Source organism: Scomber scombrus, chromosome 13 (genome assembly GCF_963691925.1).
Source record: "Scomber scombrus chromosome 13, fScoSco1.1, whole genome shotgun sequence".
Taxonomy (NCBI): Eukaryota; Metazoa; Chordata; class Actinopteri; order Scombriformes; family Scombridae; genus Scomber; species Scomber scombrus.
Genome location: NC_084982.1, coordinates 8,742,648 through 8,760,855, shown reverse-complemented (window position 1 = coordinate 8,760,855; position 18,208 = coordinate 8,742,648). Strand labels below are relative to the sequence as shown.

At 38.7% G+C, this 18,208-nt stretch overlaps 1 protein-coding gene across 2 annotated transcripts in view; it reads left to right on the top strand.

Moving 5' to 3' along the window:
• itgbl1 (integrin, beta-like 1) overlaps positions 1–18,208 on the top strand; it is a 44,387-nt gene that overhangs the window by 17,042 nt on the left and 9,137 nt on the right. Inside the window, exons 6-8 of one of the 2 annotated variants that reach the window (XM_062431840.1) lie at positions 2,995–3,135; positions 4,102–4,248; positions 14,340–14,456. In XM_062431840.1, the coding sequence (XP_062287824.1) occupies positions 2,995–3,135; positions 4,102–4,248; positions 14,340–14,456 (405 nt within the window). The remainder of the gene's footprint in view (positions 1–2,994; positions 3,136–4,101; positions 4,249–14,339; positions 14,457–18,208) is intronic. The other variant, XM_062431841.1, reaches the window with a different exon arrangement.

Sequence of the window (18,208 nt, the reverse complement as noted above, 5' to 3'; positions counted from 1 at the left end):
CATTTACACACAAAATTCTAACACTCACATAAAATGGTGGAAAGTAAATATAACGCTCTACATAGTAAATATGGAGTGATTTCTCACAACCATTGACAATTTCATTGGAAATGTGTTGCTAGGATACAGAAAACATTATAAAATGGAAATGTATTTCCTGTCTGTTATCTAGGATAATAAGAAGAGGAAAAATGCACTGTCCCTGAAGAACTGAAACACTAGAAGAAGGTGCAGAAATTAATGGAGGAGATATTTAATCTGGATTAAAAATGTAATTGTGTTTTGTCATAGCTGCAAACATTGTGCTACATACTAGGAAGCACTGTTAACTTATCATGTTTGTTGTGTCTTTGTTGTGGTTATTCCTCTCTAGCTCCTGAGGAGACGCTTATGAAGATCTGTTATCTTGTCTCTAAATGCTTGATTTATTTTCAAATGCGTGTGATCGAACTGAAATATTCCTCTCTTATAATGCTACTATAGTGTAGTAGTGGCAGAAATAGTCAGTCTGCTAGCAGTGGATGTAGTAAAAGGGGCTAACCATCATAGACAAAATGAACCCTAAAACTGAAAAGAGATGAAATACTGTATGTGGTCTTATGCTAAGTGTGAAATATTAGTTCAGTGTGTCTTCTCTTGTCTTACTATCATTGAATAAAAAAAGCCATCTTTGGCATCCACTTTTGAAACTGAGAATAATACATTGAAAATACATTAAAAAGAGAATGAAGAGAATAAACTGGTTAAAAAAACTGTTTTTTTCCACTGAAAGCCATCACAGTATGGTAGACAGTCATCCATAGAAAAAGCTTCACTAACCTTGTTCAAGTGATCCTGTCGGATTTCAGTAAAGCTCTCTGAAATTAATTACAGTGGACTGGCTGAGGGCTGGCTAAGTGGTAGGGCTAAATGGTAGGCTACGCGGACAATGAACCATTGCAGCCGAGCTGCAATTTATGGTTAAGTGCACATCGGACACAGTATGAACAACCACTGTGTTCATGGTGTAGTAGCCCATTGTACTCTTCTTTAGTATGGAAAAGGGCAGTCAAAGGTCTGACAATCCCAGGGTAAAACAACAAAGGAAATATGACTTTAATTCATATGAAACCTGTATCAATATTCTAAATATGTGTTGTTTCTAGTGTTTCTAAAATGGACCTGAACACATTTGTTTAAAATGTTTTATTTTTTGCTTGCTATATTGGCTTGCTATAATTTTCCAATTCAGTCAAAGGTAGCTGTTATAATTCTTTATAGATTCCTTTATTGATCCCATTATGATACATTGTTTTGGCTGGTGTAAAAAGAGTCTATGCAGATAGACAGAGAACATTAATTTCATTTTCTTGAACTCTCTGTTGTGGGAAAATGCTAAATTATAAAGAACAAACATTACAGCATATACAGATGATTTAAAAAATACAAATCACTACACTGCAATACAATACATGTGTAATATTAAATGAACGAAGGCTTGAGATTATTTTTCAAATTTGGCTATTCCAATTCAAGGGTAAAACACGACGAATCTGCCCATGTGGATGTAGTGTTAACACTATAGTAAATACAATTTTGCACTAGATAAAATGCAGCACACCTGTACTGTAAACAGTCCCAAACACCACTTCCCTACATGCACTGCTGGCAAATATTAAAGAAGTATTGTGACCATAAATACTATAAACCATAAATACCATAAATACTATATTTCCTCCTTGCATCTATTTTGGTAACTTGAGCATACGCATTCATACATAAACAATTTTTTTTTCATTCTGCCCCATTTAAGAACCAGACAATTCCTCAGAAGTCAGACAATCTGGCACTGATTATCATATGAACAATTCTCAATTCCCATCATCCCTGTGTGACATGCAACCATTTCGTTCTGAATTAATCCTCCATTAAAGCAATATGGAGATAATTCCCGGTGATTGTAGGGGATGGATCAAGGAGGATGATTATGTAGAAGATGGCAGATTTGATTTAACCATCCTATATAGATGCAGAGATGTGAAGTGTTTCATATGAGCCTGTGAAATGTCTTCCCTCCCTCTCTCCTTTATTTTGCTCAACAGTAGCCTTTATCTGCTGCTCACTATCTGAAATGAATGAGTGAATGATTTGACTGACTTAGTAGATAACTGTTTAATCCAAACAAAACTGTCAACCACCTCAGCCTGTGAAGCTCACCTAGCCTCCTCAGTGGAGCTAATAATACACTAACTGGCGTGCCGTCAAAATGATAACAGCCGCATAACGCTCGAGGCTAAAAACATGCATCCATATAGATTTCTCGATCAAAACAATTTGACTCTGGGATAATATGGTTGCATGAAGCTCACAGAAGAAACATTCCCCTTTTGTATGGAGAGGAAGGGTGCTCATCCTGATTTTATATAACGATTTTATATAACATTTTTGAGCAGTACAGGTGCTCTAATATGCTATGGTGAGGATGGGCTGTAACATTTGTGGCAGACATAAAAGTGCATGGCTCTATAAATCCAGGGCTCCAGGGTTATGATGTGGTGAGAGAGACCAAACCTTAGGGCCAGGGGCCAGACACACGCTTGCCAGAGCCCACGGGCTTGCCAGCTGGCCTGGCTCCCCTGGGGTTCCCCGTGCTCTGTCACCGCTGATAAGAAAAAATGGGATTTCCACTGGCTGCTGCTCAGCTGACACCCTGACTAAAATGTAAAACAAATGAGAAAGAAAGAGACAGACACAGACAAATGAGAAAGAAAGAGACAGACACAGACAGATACATAGATAAAGGAAGAAAAACTGAGACAGGAGGAAAAAGGGTATTTATCCTGTTGGCTGCAGCTTCTGTAAAGAGTATATCCTCCCACTCCCGCCCACATCTGTGCAAGATGTTTTCTCCCATTTGTTTGATGTTCGCTATTGATGTATTACAGAAAAGAACGTTACAAACAATGTGAATTGACGGTTTATATGTTTGTGTTGGACTGTTTGTGTGGGTTTTAGGGACCTGTGTGTGTGGAGAGTGTAACTGTTATGATGTAGATCCCTCTGGCGACTGGGGAGATATTCACGGAGACGCCTGTGAGTGCGATGAGAGGAACTGTCATGCGACCTACGACCGATATACAGATGACTTCTGCTCAGGTCAGCATGCTGTTTCTACATTTGAGAAGTACAGTCACAAATATGATGCATGTGCTGCAATCTCAAGGCCTATACAAGCAGAACTGACTAGTGTAGTGACCATTTTCACCTTTGAATAACATTTCCTTGCCCTGAAGAACAGCAACCAATACTACTTTTCCATCTGCCCTTAAAACTGGTGCAACTTTGCAGCTGTAAAAGTGAACTTTCTATCTAACATCATAATGATAAACTGGGTGAGATGTCAGAATTAATGAGCAAAATATGATGATTGTTATCACTGCACCTTCAACTGATTAAAACTAATGATTTCTGCACCAGAAAAGTTATGTTTATATCTTATGCACGCACAGTCACACTTTGGTGCATGGTTCATGTATAGTTTACTGTTTGTGAGAATACAGACACTATGCACATTTTAATGTTTTAAATCACATCTGTCTTAATCAGCTTCTCTCACTCCCTGTCCCTCTCTCTCTCTCTCTCTCTCTCTCTCTCTCTCTCTCTCTCTCTCTCTCTCTCTCTCTCTCTCTCTCTCTCTCTCTCTCTCTCTCTCTATCTCTCTCTCTCTCTCTCTCTCTCTCTCTCTCTCTCTCTCTCTCTCTCTCTCTCTCTCTCTCTCTCTCTCTGTGTGTCCCTCAGGCTAGACCAGTTTAATTAATTCTGGTCATCCAGCAGCTTAGAAAGGACACTGAATTCCTCAACTCATCTCCTCACTTGTACCACATCCTGTCCCTTGTTTATTTTACTACCTCCCTTACTCTTCTGTCTCTCAAACCATCTCCCCCCTCTTCTCCACTCCATCACCTATCCAGCCCCCAACCCTACTCAGTGTGCCCACTATACTGAATGCTGTATATTTTTTTCTCTCCCTCTCGGTTTGCTTATTTTACTTTTACCTGTACACATCCTCCACTTGGATTGACCTCTCTGCTTCCTCCACCTCTTCGTCTCTCCTCTTGGCAGGTCAAGGCCAGTGTAATTGTGGCAGGTGTGATTGCAAAGAGGGATGGGCTGGAAAGAAGTGTGAGCATCCTCTGTCCTGCTCCCTGTCTCTGGAGAGCAGTCTGAAGAAGTGCCGGGGAACGTCCAATTTGCCCTGCTTCGGACGAGGTACCTGGTCTTCCCATCTGCTCCTGTTGCCATGGTTACTGCAGTAGGCCTGCACTCTGATCGCACCTCTTGGTGTAAAATAGGCCATTTCCAGTGGTTCACATCTCTTAATCCATTCTTGGTTGGCCCAGAAATCAAAACAGATAACATCTTTAACCATCTTTGAATTGGAACCACAGTAACCACTGCATGATCTTATACTCATATACATAACATTTACATGAATGCACAGGCATTTATTTTACTGTTCCTGTTCTTTTTTTAAATTTAGTGGTCCGTGATGTGTACTTGTGTTCATACCATTCATATTTATATATGTGTGTAAGATTAAGGCACACTGCTTGCCTGCAACAATGTGAGCTATGACTAGAACAGCTATTTTGGCTGAAATTCTTGACAGTTTTCCTGGAGCCTCCGAATGTTAGATCTGAAACTAATATCAGATTCAGATATTGAGACAACACTGGAACTCCATGCTAACAGAACAAAGGTCCAGGTTGTGCTGGTCCCTGTCATGGACAAGTGATCTTGGATCTAGGTCAAGAATCTAGTAAGGAGAGAATAACACAAGTAAGTGCTGTAACGCTAAGTTCAGGTCTGATAGGATGTAGGTGACAACTGGCAGTGCATAGAGGCAATGCATGCATAATCAATCTGTTGTGTGAGCATAGTGGAGGTTGTGCATTACTATTTACAGTCAAAACATGTTTACGTTAAAAATGTGTCTTTATATAAAACTAAATATTCATGACAAAATAAGATCAAAAATAAAGTTTGGGGGGAGAAAAAAAACATCTTCCTTATTTACTACGACAGTTAACATTCAAAAACTCAACTAATCTGCTTCATTAGGATTGTGTGGGTCTAGTTTGATCAGATTTGATTTTCTATTCTGGAAAAAAAAGCAAACAACCCCAAAGCTGTAATCATATTCTCATCCAAATATTGCTAAACTGTGATTGGTGTGCAGAAGTACAGACATCACCTTCTCCCTACTAACTTCAAACTAAAGACAGAACTCAAACAATTAAGTAAAGACAGAAATCTCTCAATTGAATTAACCAAAGCTATTCTAATTTTGGCAGAAAATTGTGTCTTTAAATAGGAGCTTATCGCTCATAGTAGGAAGCTGAGTCTTAAATGGCTTTCAATTTTGTCAAAGCCTTGTAAAAACAAAGCCATAAGCACCACAAAAACTTTCTTGCTTAGAACTGTTTTATGGTAGATTAAGAAACACATGACATTTTTATTTTATTTCTGTTTAGTAGAGATAAAAAAAAACATTCCAAGTCAAGCAAGAGTGAAACACCCACAATATTAACATTATTAGTTATTATTATTAGGGCCAAAACATGCAGAACATTAAGTGCCCAAGAGCTCCATCAATTGATGCAAAAAACATTAATTAAGGTTACAGAGAAATACAAAGGTACACATCCTGAAGCTACTCAGCCAACAAAGAGAGAATAAAATTACTCACCTTTTGCACAGCTGTGGTGATTAATCGTTCCAGGCAGTGGACGAAAATGCCACTGGCCACGTGTACAATATATTGTATTGAACTGATTAAACACAAAACTAATTGGGTAAGCTGAAATCACAGTAATACAAACATATGGCGTGCATATCGGGCTTCAGTGGAAGTTTGGAAATTGCACTCTGAAAAATAAGCAGTTAAACGAATGAAAGTTTAGGAAGGGACATCAAGCTGCAGTATGTTTGTAGTCTCTGGAGGAGGAGGTCTCATAAGACAAGCCAAAATAATGGCTTTACCAGACAGATACTGTACTGTTCCCCCAGAGTTAACAATGCATGTTCTTCACTGAATAATACAGGTTGTCCCTGACTGACAACTTCCATTGTCTGCTATGGTCATTTGTTGATATGATATATTGTGCAGTAGGTCTGAGGTGCATACTTAGAAGTCTTCTGAGGTATCTCTTGTGCCTATATTTTGAACTGATACAGTACTCTCAATCAATCACCTTTACAGTCCTGTATGGAGTAGATTTATTGGAGAATACTTAATATAAGCAGCATCCCTGTACTTAAGAATGTAAGGACAATTAGATAATGTACCATATGCCTGCTGTATTCTCTTGGTCTCATAGTGATTCAGCTTAATAATGTGGTTGCTGGTGGGCGCTACGAGAAGGAACATAACCTGCTTGGTCTCAGGGCTCTGCGGATTTATCAGGGGTTAATGTTAAGCATTGATTTTTTGTTTCATTTGACTGTGGGGGAAGTCACTGGGGATTTCACAGCCTTTCAGATGCTGCAGTGCTCCAAATGAAAAGAGAGGATATGTGCAGCCTACTCTACGCTATTAAAGTATAGTAGCCATATGTCCCTTATAACTATGGCTGCGGAAGTTGCCCATTAGTTCAGGAACCTGAAACCACATAGGGCAGGGCTCTGAGTCAACAATGGAGTAATGACATATGAAGTCTTCGCCTTGACTAAGATTGCTCTGCAAATAACCAATTTGTTGTCCTTTGAATACATCAACAATGTATTACACATTACATCTGCTCCATTGCAGACTTTGGTTTTGACGGCCTCAAACCAATTCCACAACAACAGGGTTGAGCAGGCATGGTACTCTCCCTCACATAATGAAACAGAAAAGATTAACTTGTGCTGGGAGAGTTAATTAGCTTTAATACCTCCAGCAGTACCTTTAAATTATCTCCAATTGCTGCAACAAAATAGAACTTTAAATTACCCCATGCAAAAGAACAATTAATGGAATCCATAGATTCTTCCTTTTAAAAATAGCATTTTTTACAGCCATTTCAGACTATTCAGAGACTGTTAAAATATATATTTACACCACTTGGCAAAGTGTTGAATATATTTTATTTTGCATACACCTAAATCATTAAATTCTGATTCTGATTTTCTGTATGAGGAACGTCAGAATTTTAGATGTGTGCTGAGGTCTAGACTCAGGTCAGTATCTAAACAATTCACTCACAGAGACAGGCTCCCAGGTTTCCTTCTTAAAACTGTATGGAAACAGTTTGCATTGCAGAACCCATCCAAAGTCTTTAGGGCGGCCCTTCATATCGGGGCAGTGACATGCAGCTCCACACAGAGGACACACAGAGCATCATTTCCTGTAAGGCGTGTCCTTGACAAAATATAAGGGGCGTAGGTTTTTTTAGCTGCCATTCTTACCACTGTTCAAGCAAATACCATGCTACCATTTAAAAATCCCAAAGACTTCAGTAGGAAGTGGTATTTTGAGACTAGCTGAATCCAATAATTTATGTCCTTTACATATAGCAGGCAGACTCTTTATGTCATAACTGTCACACTGTCTGCTTGTCATGCTCCTCCTAATTAATCATTAATGTCTAAATGTACAGTACTATTCACCCATTCTGTTCAGATAAACAGAGAGAAACTGTCAGGGTCATAATAAAGGGTGAAGATGACAGTGCACGCATGCATAGTTGAGTACTTACGATGGTGAGCGTGTGTGTGTGTGTGTGTGTGTGTGTATGCATTTTACTTTATTTACTTAACTCTCTTTACACGAGGAAGAGGCTGCTTTTGTTTAGCGTTTGGAAGGAAATCATAATGGTTGGAAACACATTATTGTGACAGAGTTCATTGGAATTGCACCGGCTTCGATGGATAGCAAGATGTGAAAAGAAAAAGCAGAGACAACGAAGGTCTGCAAGAAACACACTGAAGGGAGACAGGAAGCAGGGTGGGAGAGTAAGAGAGAGAGAGAGAGAAACTGAAGGAGACAGACGTAGAAAATCACTTAGGCATGGATGAATGCGGCTGGTGCAGATGGCAGCTTGAGCGGAAAAGCCTTGAAATTTGAAACAGCAGCTTCAGAGCTTTTCTTCCCGAGAGGTGGAGGCACGAAGCTTGTGTAGAGCACATTCTTTTTACTGGGGTATTTCCTTAAGGAAACACCTGCTTTCATCATCTTTTTTGCTGATTTTTGGGATTCCTTCCTCTGCTTTCTGAAGCATGGCCTGTTGTAGACATTAACTATACTGTATATGATTGTTAATATTTTATAGCACATTCCATTTGCATTACTACACTGCAGTACCTATAATTTTGGGGAAGTCCAGTGATTTATTATTGGACTTGACTTGAGAGAGAGAGAGAGAGAGAGAGAGAGAGAGAGAGAGAGAGAGAGAGAGAGAGAGAGAGAGAGAGAGAAATTGATTTAAAAAAAAAAAAAAAAAAAGACCACAGAGAAATGGCGGTAAAAGACTCGTAAGCTTCTGTAATGTGACATTTCTTCAATTCATATATTTCAATGGAGATTTGATTAGATTGCTCAAAAGTGGAGTGGGCTTAGCAGATATGTAAGTACACTCAGCTGTAGAGACATATAGAGCTGTATGACTGTTCACCTCCACCCACACCGGCGTGTTTTAGACAATCACACATCACTTACTATGGTACTGATTTGCTAGCAACAGTGACCCACAATGTAATGGTTCAGTGTGGTTTTGTACTGCATGATGTGCAGACTTGGTGGCCCCTAATCACATTTGATTGGATACATTCATGAAAACGCTCCTGAGTGCACGATGAGTCATCAAAACTATTGTAATGTAACAGGAGGAGAAAATAATGGGATCTTGATGAAATACTCTATAAATGTTTTGTTTGACGTATATTCGGCATATGAGATGAATGAAAAATGGACACAGAGACACAGAAGTTAATATTGTTTTTGTTATTGGTATTTAAATAGGGTATAGGTCTAAAAACAGATCCTACACTTTAACTCGATTGCATAACAGGAAGATAAACCTGATTATTTCGATAAGCTTCCCCTAGAGACACAAAAAAACATTAAACAGCTGTTTTAGCAGGATGAGCAGTATTGCCCCTGACATGTGAACTGATAGTGATGTGTAAAATTGGTGGGGTGCCCCTTTAAGAGAAACAGTTTGCTGTGGTGGCATTGAACATGGAAATGAGACCCACTGTCTCTGTAGCAATGAATGGTGTAACTATTGCTTGCCGATGCATCAAAAACGGATTGATTTCAGCAGCTTACTTAAACTGTGCACAATATTGTATGTGTTTCAAATGACTATCATGCACTTAATTCATCTTGATACTGATGTTTGATATAGGATGCACTTTGGAGGGGCTAATGGAATGCAAGGATTGGAAATAACAAGGCTGCCAAAGTGCCTATTCATGATGAGTCTTATTGAGAAGTTTTCCTCAAAACCCCCCTTTGTTTTAATTGCAGTGGATATCAGTGAATATACAGTATGTAGATTTTACACCCTGGCCCAAATAGTTTTCATTCATTTAAGGGCTTTTTCTCATATCCAGGCAAGATCGCAGAAGTGCAAATGTGCCATAGGTAGAGAAGCAATTGTTTTGTACATTTGCCTGTTTGTTTGCTTTGCAGTCAAGTTAGATCACAGCTGTGGTTGTGTTTATGCAGATCAGCCAGTGCAGCTCAATTTTGCGACTAATTTCAGCATGAAAATAGGCAAGAGCTTCCACTGGGTCAGAGCACATCACTGCACAGGTGCCAAGTATGACACGGCCTATTTGGGAGAGTCACACACAGAGTTACAGACCTCTCCAAAATCACATGAATCTTTTATTTTTGTTGAATTTTGCAGCTTGCCCTTAGATTTGCAAGTTCACATTTAAATGCACATCAAAACACTAATTTACAGTAATGTGTCCTTGTAACATGATACATTACCTGTTGATCTAATACCATTGCATAATGTATGATGTCATTCCCTTTAAGTTGTAAGTCCATATCTGCAGTATCTAATTTGAATTTGAAGTCCTGTACGATTTAAACTGGATGGATACTTGCATTAAAACTTTGGACATGATGTTTACATATACATCTAATGTATAGGTAAATATATCTGCCTATATACCATATGATATATAATATATAGATATTAAGTACACTCCTATATGCTTATTATATATATATATATATATATATATATATATATATATATATATATATATATATATATATATATATATATATGTATCTCTCTAAATATTAAGTACACAAGAACAAATAAATGAAACTTCATCAATAAATTCATCTGCCCAGATATTATACTCTTCAATAATAATTTTGTGTACGTAATCCAATGTGAAATCAAATTGAAAAACAGTGAGAGGAATTTTAGTGTTTCCTTAAATGAGAATTCAACTTAAGAATAGGTATAGTCCCCCCTTGAAAACATACCTGGGTGCTATATATTCATGTTTAAGGGGCTGACTTGGGACTCTAGGTATCGCGAAAAAGATAATTTGGTTCTTTTGAGAAAGTGGACTCTCCTTCCTGCCCCTTACTAAAGGTACAGTGTGTAAAATTTAGTGACATCTAGTAGTACAGACTTGGCAGAAATGTAATGTAAATTTGTTTGTTTTTATTAGTGTATAATCTCATGAAATATAAGAATCATGTTTTTGTTACCTTTTGCTGCCACCATAGCTTAAAAGGAAAGAGTGAGGCTGACTTGTTTGACTATTATTAAAGTCCACCCTACCATTTCCTGGTTAAGTATTAATCTTTTTAACAATGTAGTCATCCTGCTGCAGCCCTTTTTTTGTTCATTTTGTGTTGCACCATGACTGAGCTTGTGCCTCTGCTCACTAAAATTGGCACACAAAAAAAAGTATTTGCCACACTCCCAACTGCCCTGAGTTTGAACATGCATTTGTGCCCGTTGTCGAGAGAAAATTATCTCTAGCTCTTGTCTACGGATTTCAAATTGTCATTAAGGTGTTGTTCACCTTAGACAGGATGACAAATTAAACATCAACACGCACACACACTGGTGTAGATGGTGTGACGACCACAGAAATAATCGATTAAGCAGGGGTGTTATGACATCACTGGTTGCTAGGGTAACTGAGTCCCCAGAGCAGACGGTGGTATATTATATGTGAAGCAGGAAAAGAGGTTGCTAGACAGTGTGTGTGTGTGTGTATCTCTGTGTGTGTGTGTGTGTGTGTGTGCGTGCGTGCGTGCGTGCGTGCGTGCGTGCGTGCGTGCGTGCGTGCGTGTGTGTGTGGCAATGACAGTGATATGACATGGGAGATGATGCTGTCAATCGAGTGACTTACTTGTAAATTCACATTCTGCACTATTGCCCCCTTATTCCACTCAGTGAGTCATCAAAAGATAAAGGCAGGCACATACACATTAAAGATATGTTTTTGGTGTTGTTTACTGGCACTAAACGAAAAATGTACCATGCAGGGCTACAAACTAGGAAACCACAGTGAATAACGATGTGCAAAAAGGACATACCTAACTCTATAAAAACATGAGAAAAAGGAAGGGACGACCACTTAGAAATCTGTGTTTTAGCCACCTGTCTTCAAAATGCAATTACTTTATCTTAGTGGGCAATTTACCAGTTTGTAGCCCTTCTGGGGGTCATTTATGTGCAGCATCAGTGAATAGGAATATTTAAAAGATGTCCAACTGTGTATTTTTTCCTTTATCAGTAAATCATAGAGCACAGGGGACAAATGCACATGTCATGGTAAGGCCTCATATTATGCACTGTATTTAAAGATCCCCTTCAGACTTGTATTAAGACATATATAAATACTCTGCTTGGAACAATAATGTGTGTCTGATAAGAGAAAGTACTAGCGTTGAAAACCTTAAAATGGCATCTACTCCTTCTCCCTCATTAAAAATTCAAAAATATGCAAATATTTCCTTTTAGAAGTTTATCTGCTGGACACAAAATGTTCTCATTCACTGTAAAGTCAGTTCTCAATGTATGTGCACTGGAGGCTTCAAGTTTCCACATCACACTTCTGTAAGTTGAATATTGGACCAGGATTGCCTTATAAACTAGATGTGTGTGTCACAAGTCATGCTCATAGGCCCACTCCTAAAATCAAATGTCCAATAATCACAATGAAAGTTTCCACTATTAGCACATAAATGTGAAAACAGCCTAGTGTCAAACGGTGCACATACATCTTTCTGTACATCTTTGAGTGAAGGGGGACTTTAAGCTTTAGTTAAGATCATACTAAATAGGCATTCTTACTTTGAACTGAATGACATTTCACCCCTCAGTTACAAGGTATGTTTATAGATACAGTATTAAAGAAACAATTGATTCAGTTACTATGAGGAAGTTATAAAGAGCAAAAGGTTACAAAAATGAGGTTTGAGTGTTGAGAGTATCAGAGGACAGCCTTGATTGTTTTTGAATTTTTTTTCTAAACGCAACATTACTTTAATTCCTAAGAAGGAAGTGAGGAGTTTGGCAAACTCTCTATTCACATCTCCCAGTGGGGGTGATAAAATGGAGGCTAGCCAGACCTCTTGAGAGGCAGCGGCTGACAAGATGACTTTACATAATCATCGTACAATGTTATGTTTGAAATCATGATTATTTGACCATAGAATTTGAATTTTAAGTTAATTTACTAAAATCACAGAGATATGAGCTGCAAAGGACAAGCAACCATCTTAGCGACACCACGTTTTTCCGCTGAGAACAAAATGATTAATATTCATGAGTAGTTTCAGCGGAAAGAGTCTTGCTCACACTCAAAACCCTAGGAACTGATAACAAGAAGCCTCAGGGGACTTCCTCGCTGAGCTCAGAAACCTTTGTCTTTGTTTTATCCTAGTTTTTCTTAGACATCTTTCTTTAATTTTCTTTTGCTTGCCTAAAGTATGCGTTTTTAACCTCTTTCTAAAACAAGTCTCCATACACCTCAGTGTTGAACTGAGGGAACTGTGTCTTTTAATATCTCTGTACCAAGAAGCCTTGCGTTTTGAACATTGTGGAGTTTTCCTTTTTGAAGTTTTATCTGTCCAATGGAATAAGAAGTAGATTAATTTTATTTAACACTCAACCACAAAAATCATAAGGATTCATCGAGAGGCCACATCGCCAGCCATGTCTGACTGACTGAGAACAGCGCCAGTGACACATCGATCTGGACCTCTGAATCAAGCCACCAGATCAACAAGGCCCTGCTGTCAGGTCCTCATCTCTGCAAACACTGCATCCAGAGTTGCCTGAGAGCATAGCCAGCAGCAAAAGCTCCTTCATGGCATAGCCCTGCAGGCAGCCCAGACTGCTTTTTGCTGGTGACAACAACCCAGACCTGCTGAGATGGTCACATCTCTGCACTGAAACTCTGCAATGAAGTAGGGATGACCCACGGCTTTCTATGACTATAAGTTGATGCCGAATCAAAATTATTATCTCTTGGAGAAGTTGATCCTCCCCTTAGCGTCCCTCTGTACTTTTATAACTTTAAATCACTTACTTACTAGTGCTTTCATCACTATTGTCAACTCAGTGACCTATTTATCCCACCGTCTCTTTTATTCATTTGCTTGATAATTTTCTTCATCACTTATTCTTTAGATGTTTAGCTATTAATTTTTTTCATTCTGTCAGCAAGAAGTTGTCTGTTTGTGTTCTTTGAGGCAAGAGACAGAGGTCAATGTTTTGAAAAGAACTCAAATTTCAGATATAAAACTGATTAACAATATGTGTTCCTCCCAAGGGAGTTGGTGCCCTGGTCATAAAGAATAAACTTTTTTTTTTAGGCAAAACCCTTCAACAGAAAAGTGAGATGAGTAGCGTATTAAAAGACCACCCTCTATGCCTGCACACTTCCAAGGATAGTTTAGAATAGGTGATGTTTTTCTAATGAGCTTCACCATTAGCCAGCATGCTCACTCAGTATGTTCCCCTGTGGCCTTCTTCACTGGCAGCTCACTGATTGAAGTGGGATAGCAACATCTTGAGGTGTGTGTACATGTGGGTGTGTAGCCTATGTGGTTGTTTATTAGAGTGATTGATTTACATATAAGAGTTCCCTGTGTGTCTGGAGGGAACGTTGTCAGGCAGATTAAGTCTACTTTAAAATCAGCCATTGCATGCATCTACTTTACGTATGCAAATGACTCTCCTGAATTACAGTTTAACTGAGTAAAAAGTCATGATGGTGTGACACACTTTACTAATGCAACACTATTCTACTTACAGCCATCAAAGAAAAACACTGGACAAATGTGGAGAAAAAAAACACAAAAAAGGTCTCTGTTTTTGTAGGTCAGTGCCAGTGTGGACAGTGTACATGCCACCCACCTGGGGATAGTCGGGTTCATGGCAAAAACTGTGAGTGTGACGACCGTCAGTGTGAGGACATCAATGGAGAGATCTGTACAGGTGAGAGCACACACACATACACACGCAAACACACAACAAATCTTTGTGTCCATTAAGGGAACTGTAAGTTGCATTAGGAACAGAGGGAATGAACAGAACATGGTAATAAACAGATGGCAAGTCTATGTTTTAACATTACTGTTAAAGCCGTATCGAGCAGACAATTGGGAGGTGTTATTGCTTAAATGCCTCTCACATAAGGTACTTTAAGAAGTCTGCACATTTTCTGCATAGACAATGGGCTATGCAAGAAACACTTGTATGAACAGATTTTTGGCACACAAATGTGATTGAAGACAACTTGCTGCATTCACCAGTTTTCTTGTGCTTAGAATTATCTCTTAGGTCAAAGTTTAAGTCATATGCTGATTTGTTTCTCAACAGGGGAAAAACACTTGATAGATTTAAGAATTATAACTTAATCTGAATGAATATGGAACTTAAACAAAATTACTGAAATAAAAAAAAAAAAGTCTATAGGATTCAGTGGCATCTAGCAGTGAGGTTGCAGATTGCAATAAACTGAAAACCCCACACCCCCTCCCTCCAAGCATGTAGGAGAACTACGGTGGTCATGAAACTCACCAAAAACATGAAAAGGCCCTCTCTAGAGCCCGTGTTTGATTTGTCCATTCTGGGCTACTATAGAAACATGACAGTAAAACATGGCAGCCTCCTTGGAAGAGGAACCGGTCCCTATATAGATATAAATGGCTCATTCTAAAGTAAAAAATATAACAATTCCAGTTTTCAGGTCATTACACATGATTTAAAACATACTTATAATAATATGTTAATAATATTATATTCCATGTCTACATAGTCCGTTCTGCTAGATGTTGCTCAATTCTACACACTGCACCTTTAACTCCGTGTCAGACCTTTCACTCTCTTTGTTGCCATCACAGTTAGAAGCTGCTCTGATGACACGCTGTTGGCAGCTGTTCAGATATTTTCGAATTGTTTTTGGTACCACTAATGAGACTCTTGGAGACTCCCATGTTTCTATGTAAACAAACTTAGGCATTATCAAATTTAGCAAATTTGCATATTTACAATGAGCAACATACTGTTAGAACTGACAAATGCACCCGCCTCATACATCCCCTGCGCACACAACATATGTATATCTACTGGTGTACACGATTCACACATATTTTGTACAGCATGTGCACACACTCACCCACTTTGAAATTATGCAAGGAGCAGATGCTGAATTTGAAGATCAATACAGTGTGATCCGATCTGCTCTCTTTGATATCCACAGGCACAACCCTCTAAACCCTTGAGCTGAATTTGAGAGAAATTGCTCCAAGCCTTTGAAGCCTCTGTTTGAGGTCTGGGAAGTGTGTGCTCTTAATTTGAGCCATTTAAGCACAACCACTGTAATGGACAGATCGGACGAAAACATTACAGGCAGAATTGAAATTGATATTTCAAGTTGTAGCTGCTGCTTCTGTCAGAGAGAGACAGATAGAATAGAGCAAGCCAGCTTAACTAAATCTGCAATTACAGGTTGCTCCTAAAGACAGGCAGAAAATAATACAAAGAATATTATAATCTTTTACAAAAAAATGAACTGTCTGTTTGCAGTATTGTTTATCAGAAAAAACTGTTAAGCTATAACTCAAATATTACTATTTTGCTATATTATTATTAAACAGTTTAACTGTTGGGGTTTTACAGTTCATAGATGGTCAAGTTCAAACTGTTTAACGAACGCAGCCTACCCAAACTTCCCCAAGGTGTACAGTACTACGATAGCGTGTTCTACATCAGTAGCCCAGTTGCCTATGGTTTATGTCAACATCTGGTCTTCATGGATTGGTTGCACAGTTCATAAATTCAAACTTAGCCCAGCTAAAATGTAAGCTGCTGGCAGACTCTACTGCTCAGACTCTGGGTCCAAATGACATCACAAAAGCAATATGCTTGTGATGACGATGCACATGCATGCAAGATGATGATGAAGATGCAGCTCCCGGAAAGGAGATATTTTGGCTTCACTTTTAGCAGTAGGAATTGGAGACACATTGTCCATGTTTATATACAGTCAATGGTGAAACCTGATTTTGTAAATCACTAGTCTAAATTAAGCTAAATAGTTACAAAGAGCATAAGAAAGACGAACTTAGTGAAGGTTTTACAATTAGCTGCTGTGACTTATTCCTGAGGCAGGGATTTTTTTTCCAAAAGTATAATCATCCTCTGTTAACATGTCGCTTCCTTTTATTTGTGTGTTCTTCCCTTCAGTACATATGCATATGCAATGAGGAGACAGTCTCCAGCCTAGCATGTCTATTTGATAAATACACCGTTTGGGGCAGATTTGCGGCTTTAAAACAGGTGCAAAAGTAAATCAGTATGTTTTAGATACATAAGCAGGTCTCCTTTTTTGCCTTTGATACAATTGCAGCAAGGCAAAAGTGATACAACATGACACATGGACAGATTTCCAGCTCTCAAGGTGTAAACTAACAGAGAGCAGATTTTCCCTAACCTGTTTTTGTTTTCCTCTAGAGATACATTAACTCTTTTCAGCGTTCAGTGTATTGTCTGGCTCACTCTGAAACCATTTTGGACACATGTAAATGCTCAGTTTATTTGTTTTCACTCTGAAGTTGACAGCTACACCGACATGTGTGTTCAAATTCTTCCCTCTGAGAAGTGCTTTTTAATGTTTTGGTGGGCTGTGCCATTCTGTATCAGTGGTGCATTGCACCATCTGAGGGTAAATGTCTCCTTTAAAGGGGGGTGCAGTATTTCTGTGAATGGATTACTGGGACTCATTTTGTGCTGGGCCATCCAGAGACAATTATTGAGGCTTCGGGGAGAGAGCTTGTCTGTGCACCAAACACAGTTACACACACACAAACACACATACACACTGTCAGACTGGTTAAGTGTGTATACACAGAGGCCAATGGAAGTTATTGGGGTGTTTTGAGAAGCTCTGAGTGGATCAAACAAAAAGCAAATTTATAAGGGAGGGTATGGAAGAAATTTCCCAAATAGGTTACACTGCTGTAAAGCTCCCGGGATTTTGCGCCTCAATGCAGACAGCAGATAGGGGAGTAAAAAGGTAAATAATAAATGACATAAATAAATTCAGTCATTCAGTATTAACCATCTATGTGGTTGTATGAGTTTGTCATATGAGAGTTAAAAATACTAACTGTTGACAGTATAGCTCACTATCCATTCAATTTGTTTGTCACAGAGCCTCTATATCTGCTTGCCTTTTAAGACATCTAATCAATATTTAGCTTCAAGTCTGATATACAGTTTTTGATCATTCAGAAATATCTGAATTCCACAGTCATAATTCATGACAGTCATAATAACAGTATTTAAAAATCAGAAACTGATTATCATGTTAACCCCCACAGGACATGAGCGTGGTATTAGTGTGCTTTTCCTGATATGATATTTTATAAATGTTTACTTTGAAATGTCTATACTGATGACTGACCACAATGCCTAGCTGACATTGATGAGTAAATGGTGCAGCCAAGTTCACAGACTGGATTCTTCGCAGGATGTGAGTCTAGGCTGACCCTGCTCCTCCACCCCAATTGAGACAGTCCAGCCTCCCAGAGACTGTAACTAATGCTGTGTTTTGGCACTATTCATCTACTTACTTTACATCAGTTATTTCCACGTTCAGTGCCAGTGGGAAACTATTACTTTAAAAATTGGCGAGGATTGCCTGAATCCAGCCTCAAATAACTGACATTTGTTGAGATTCATAA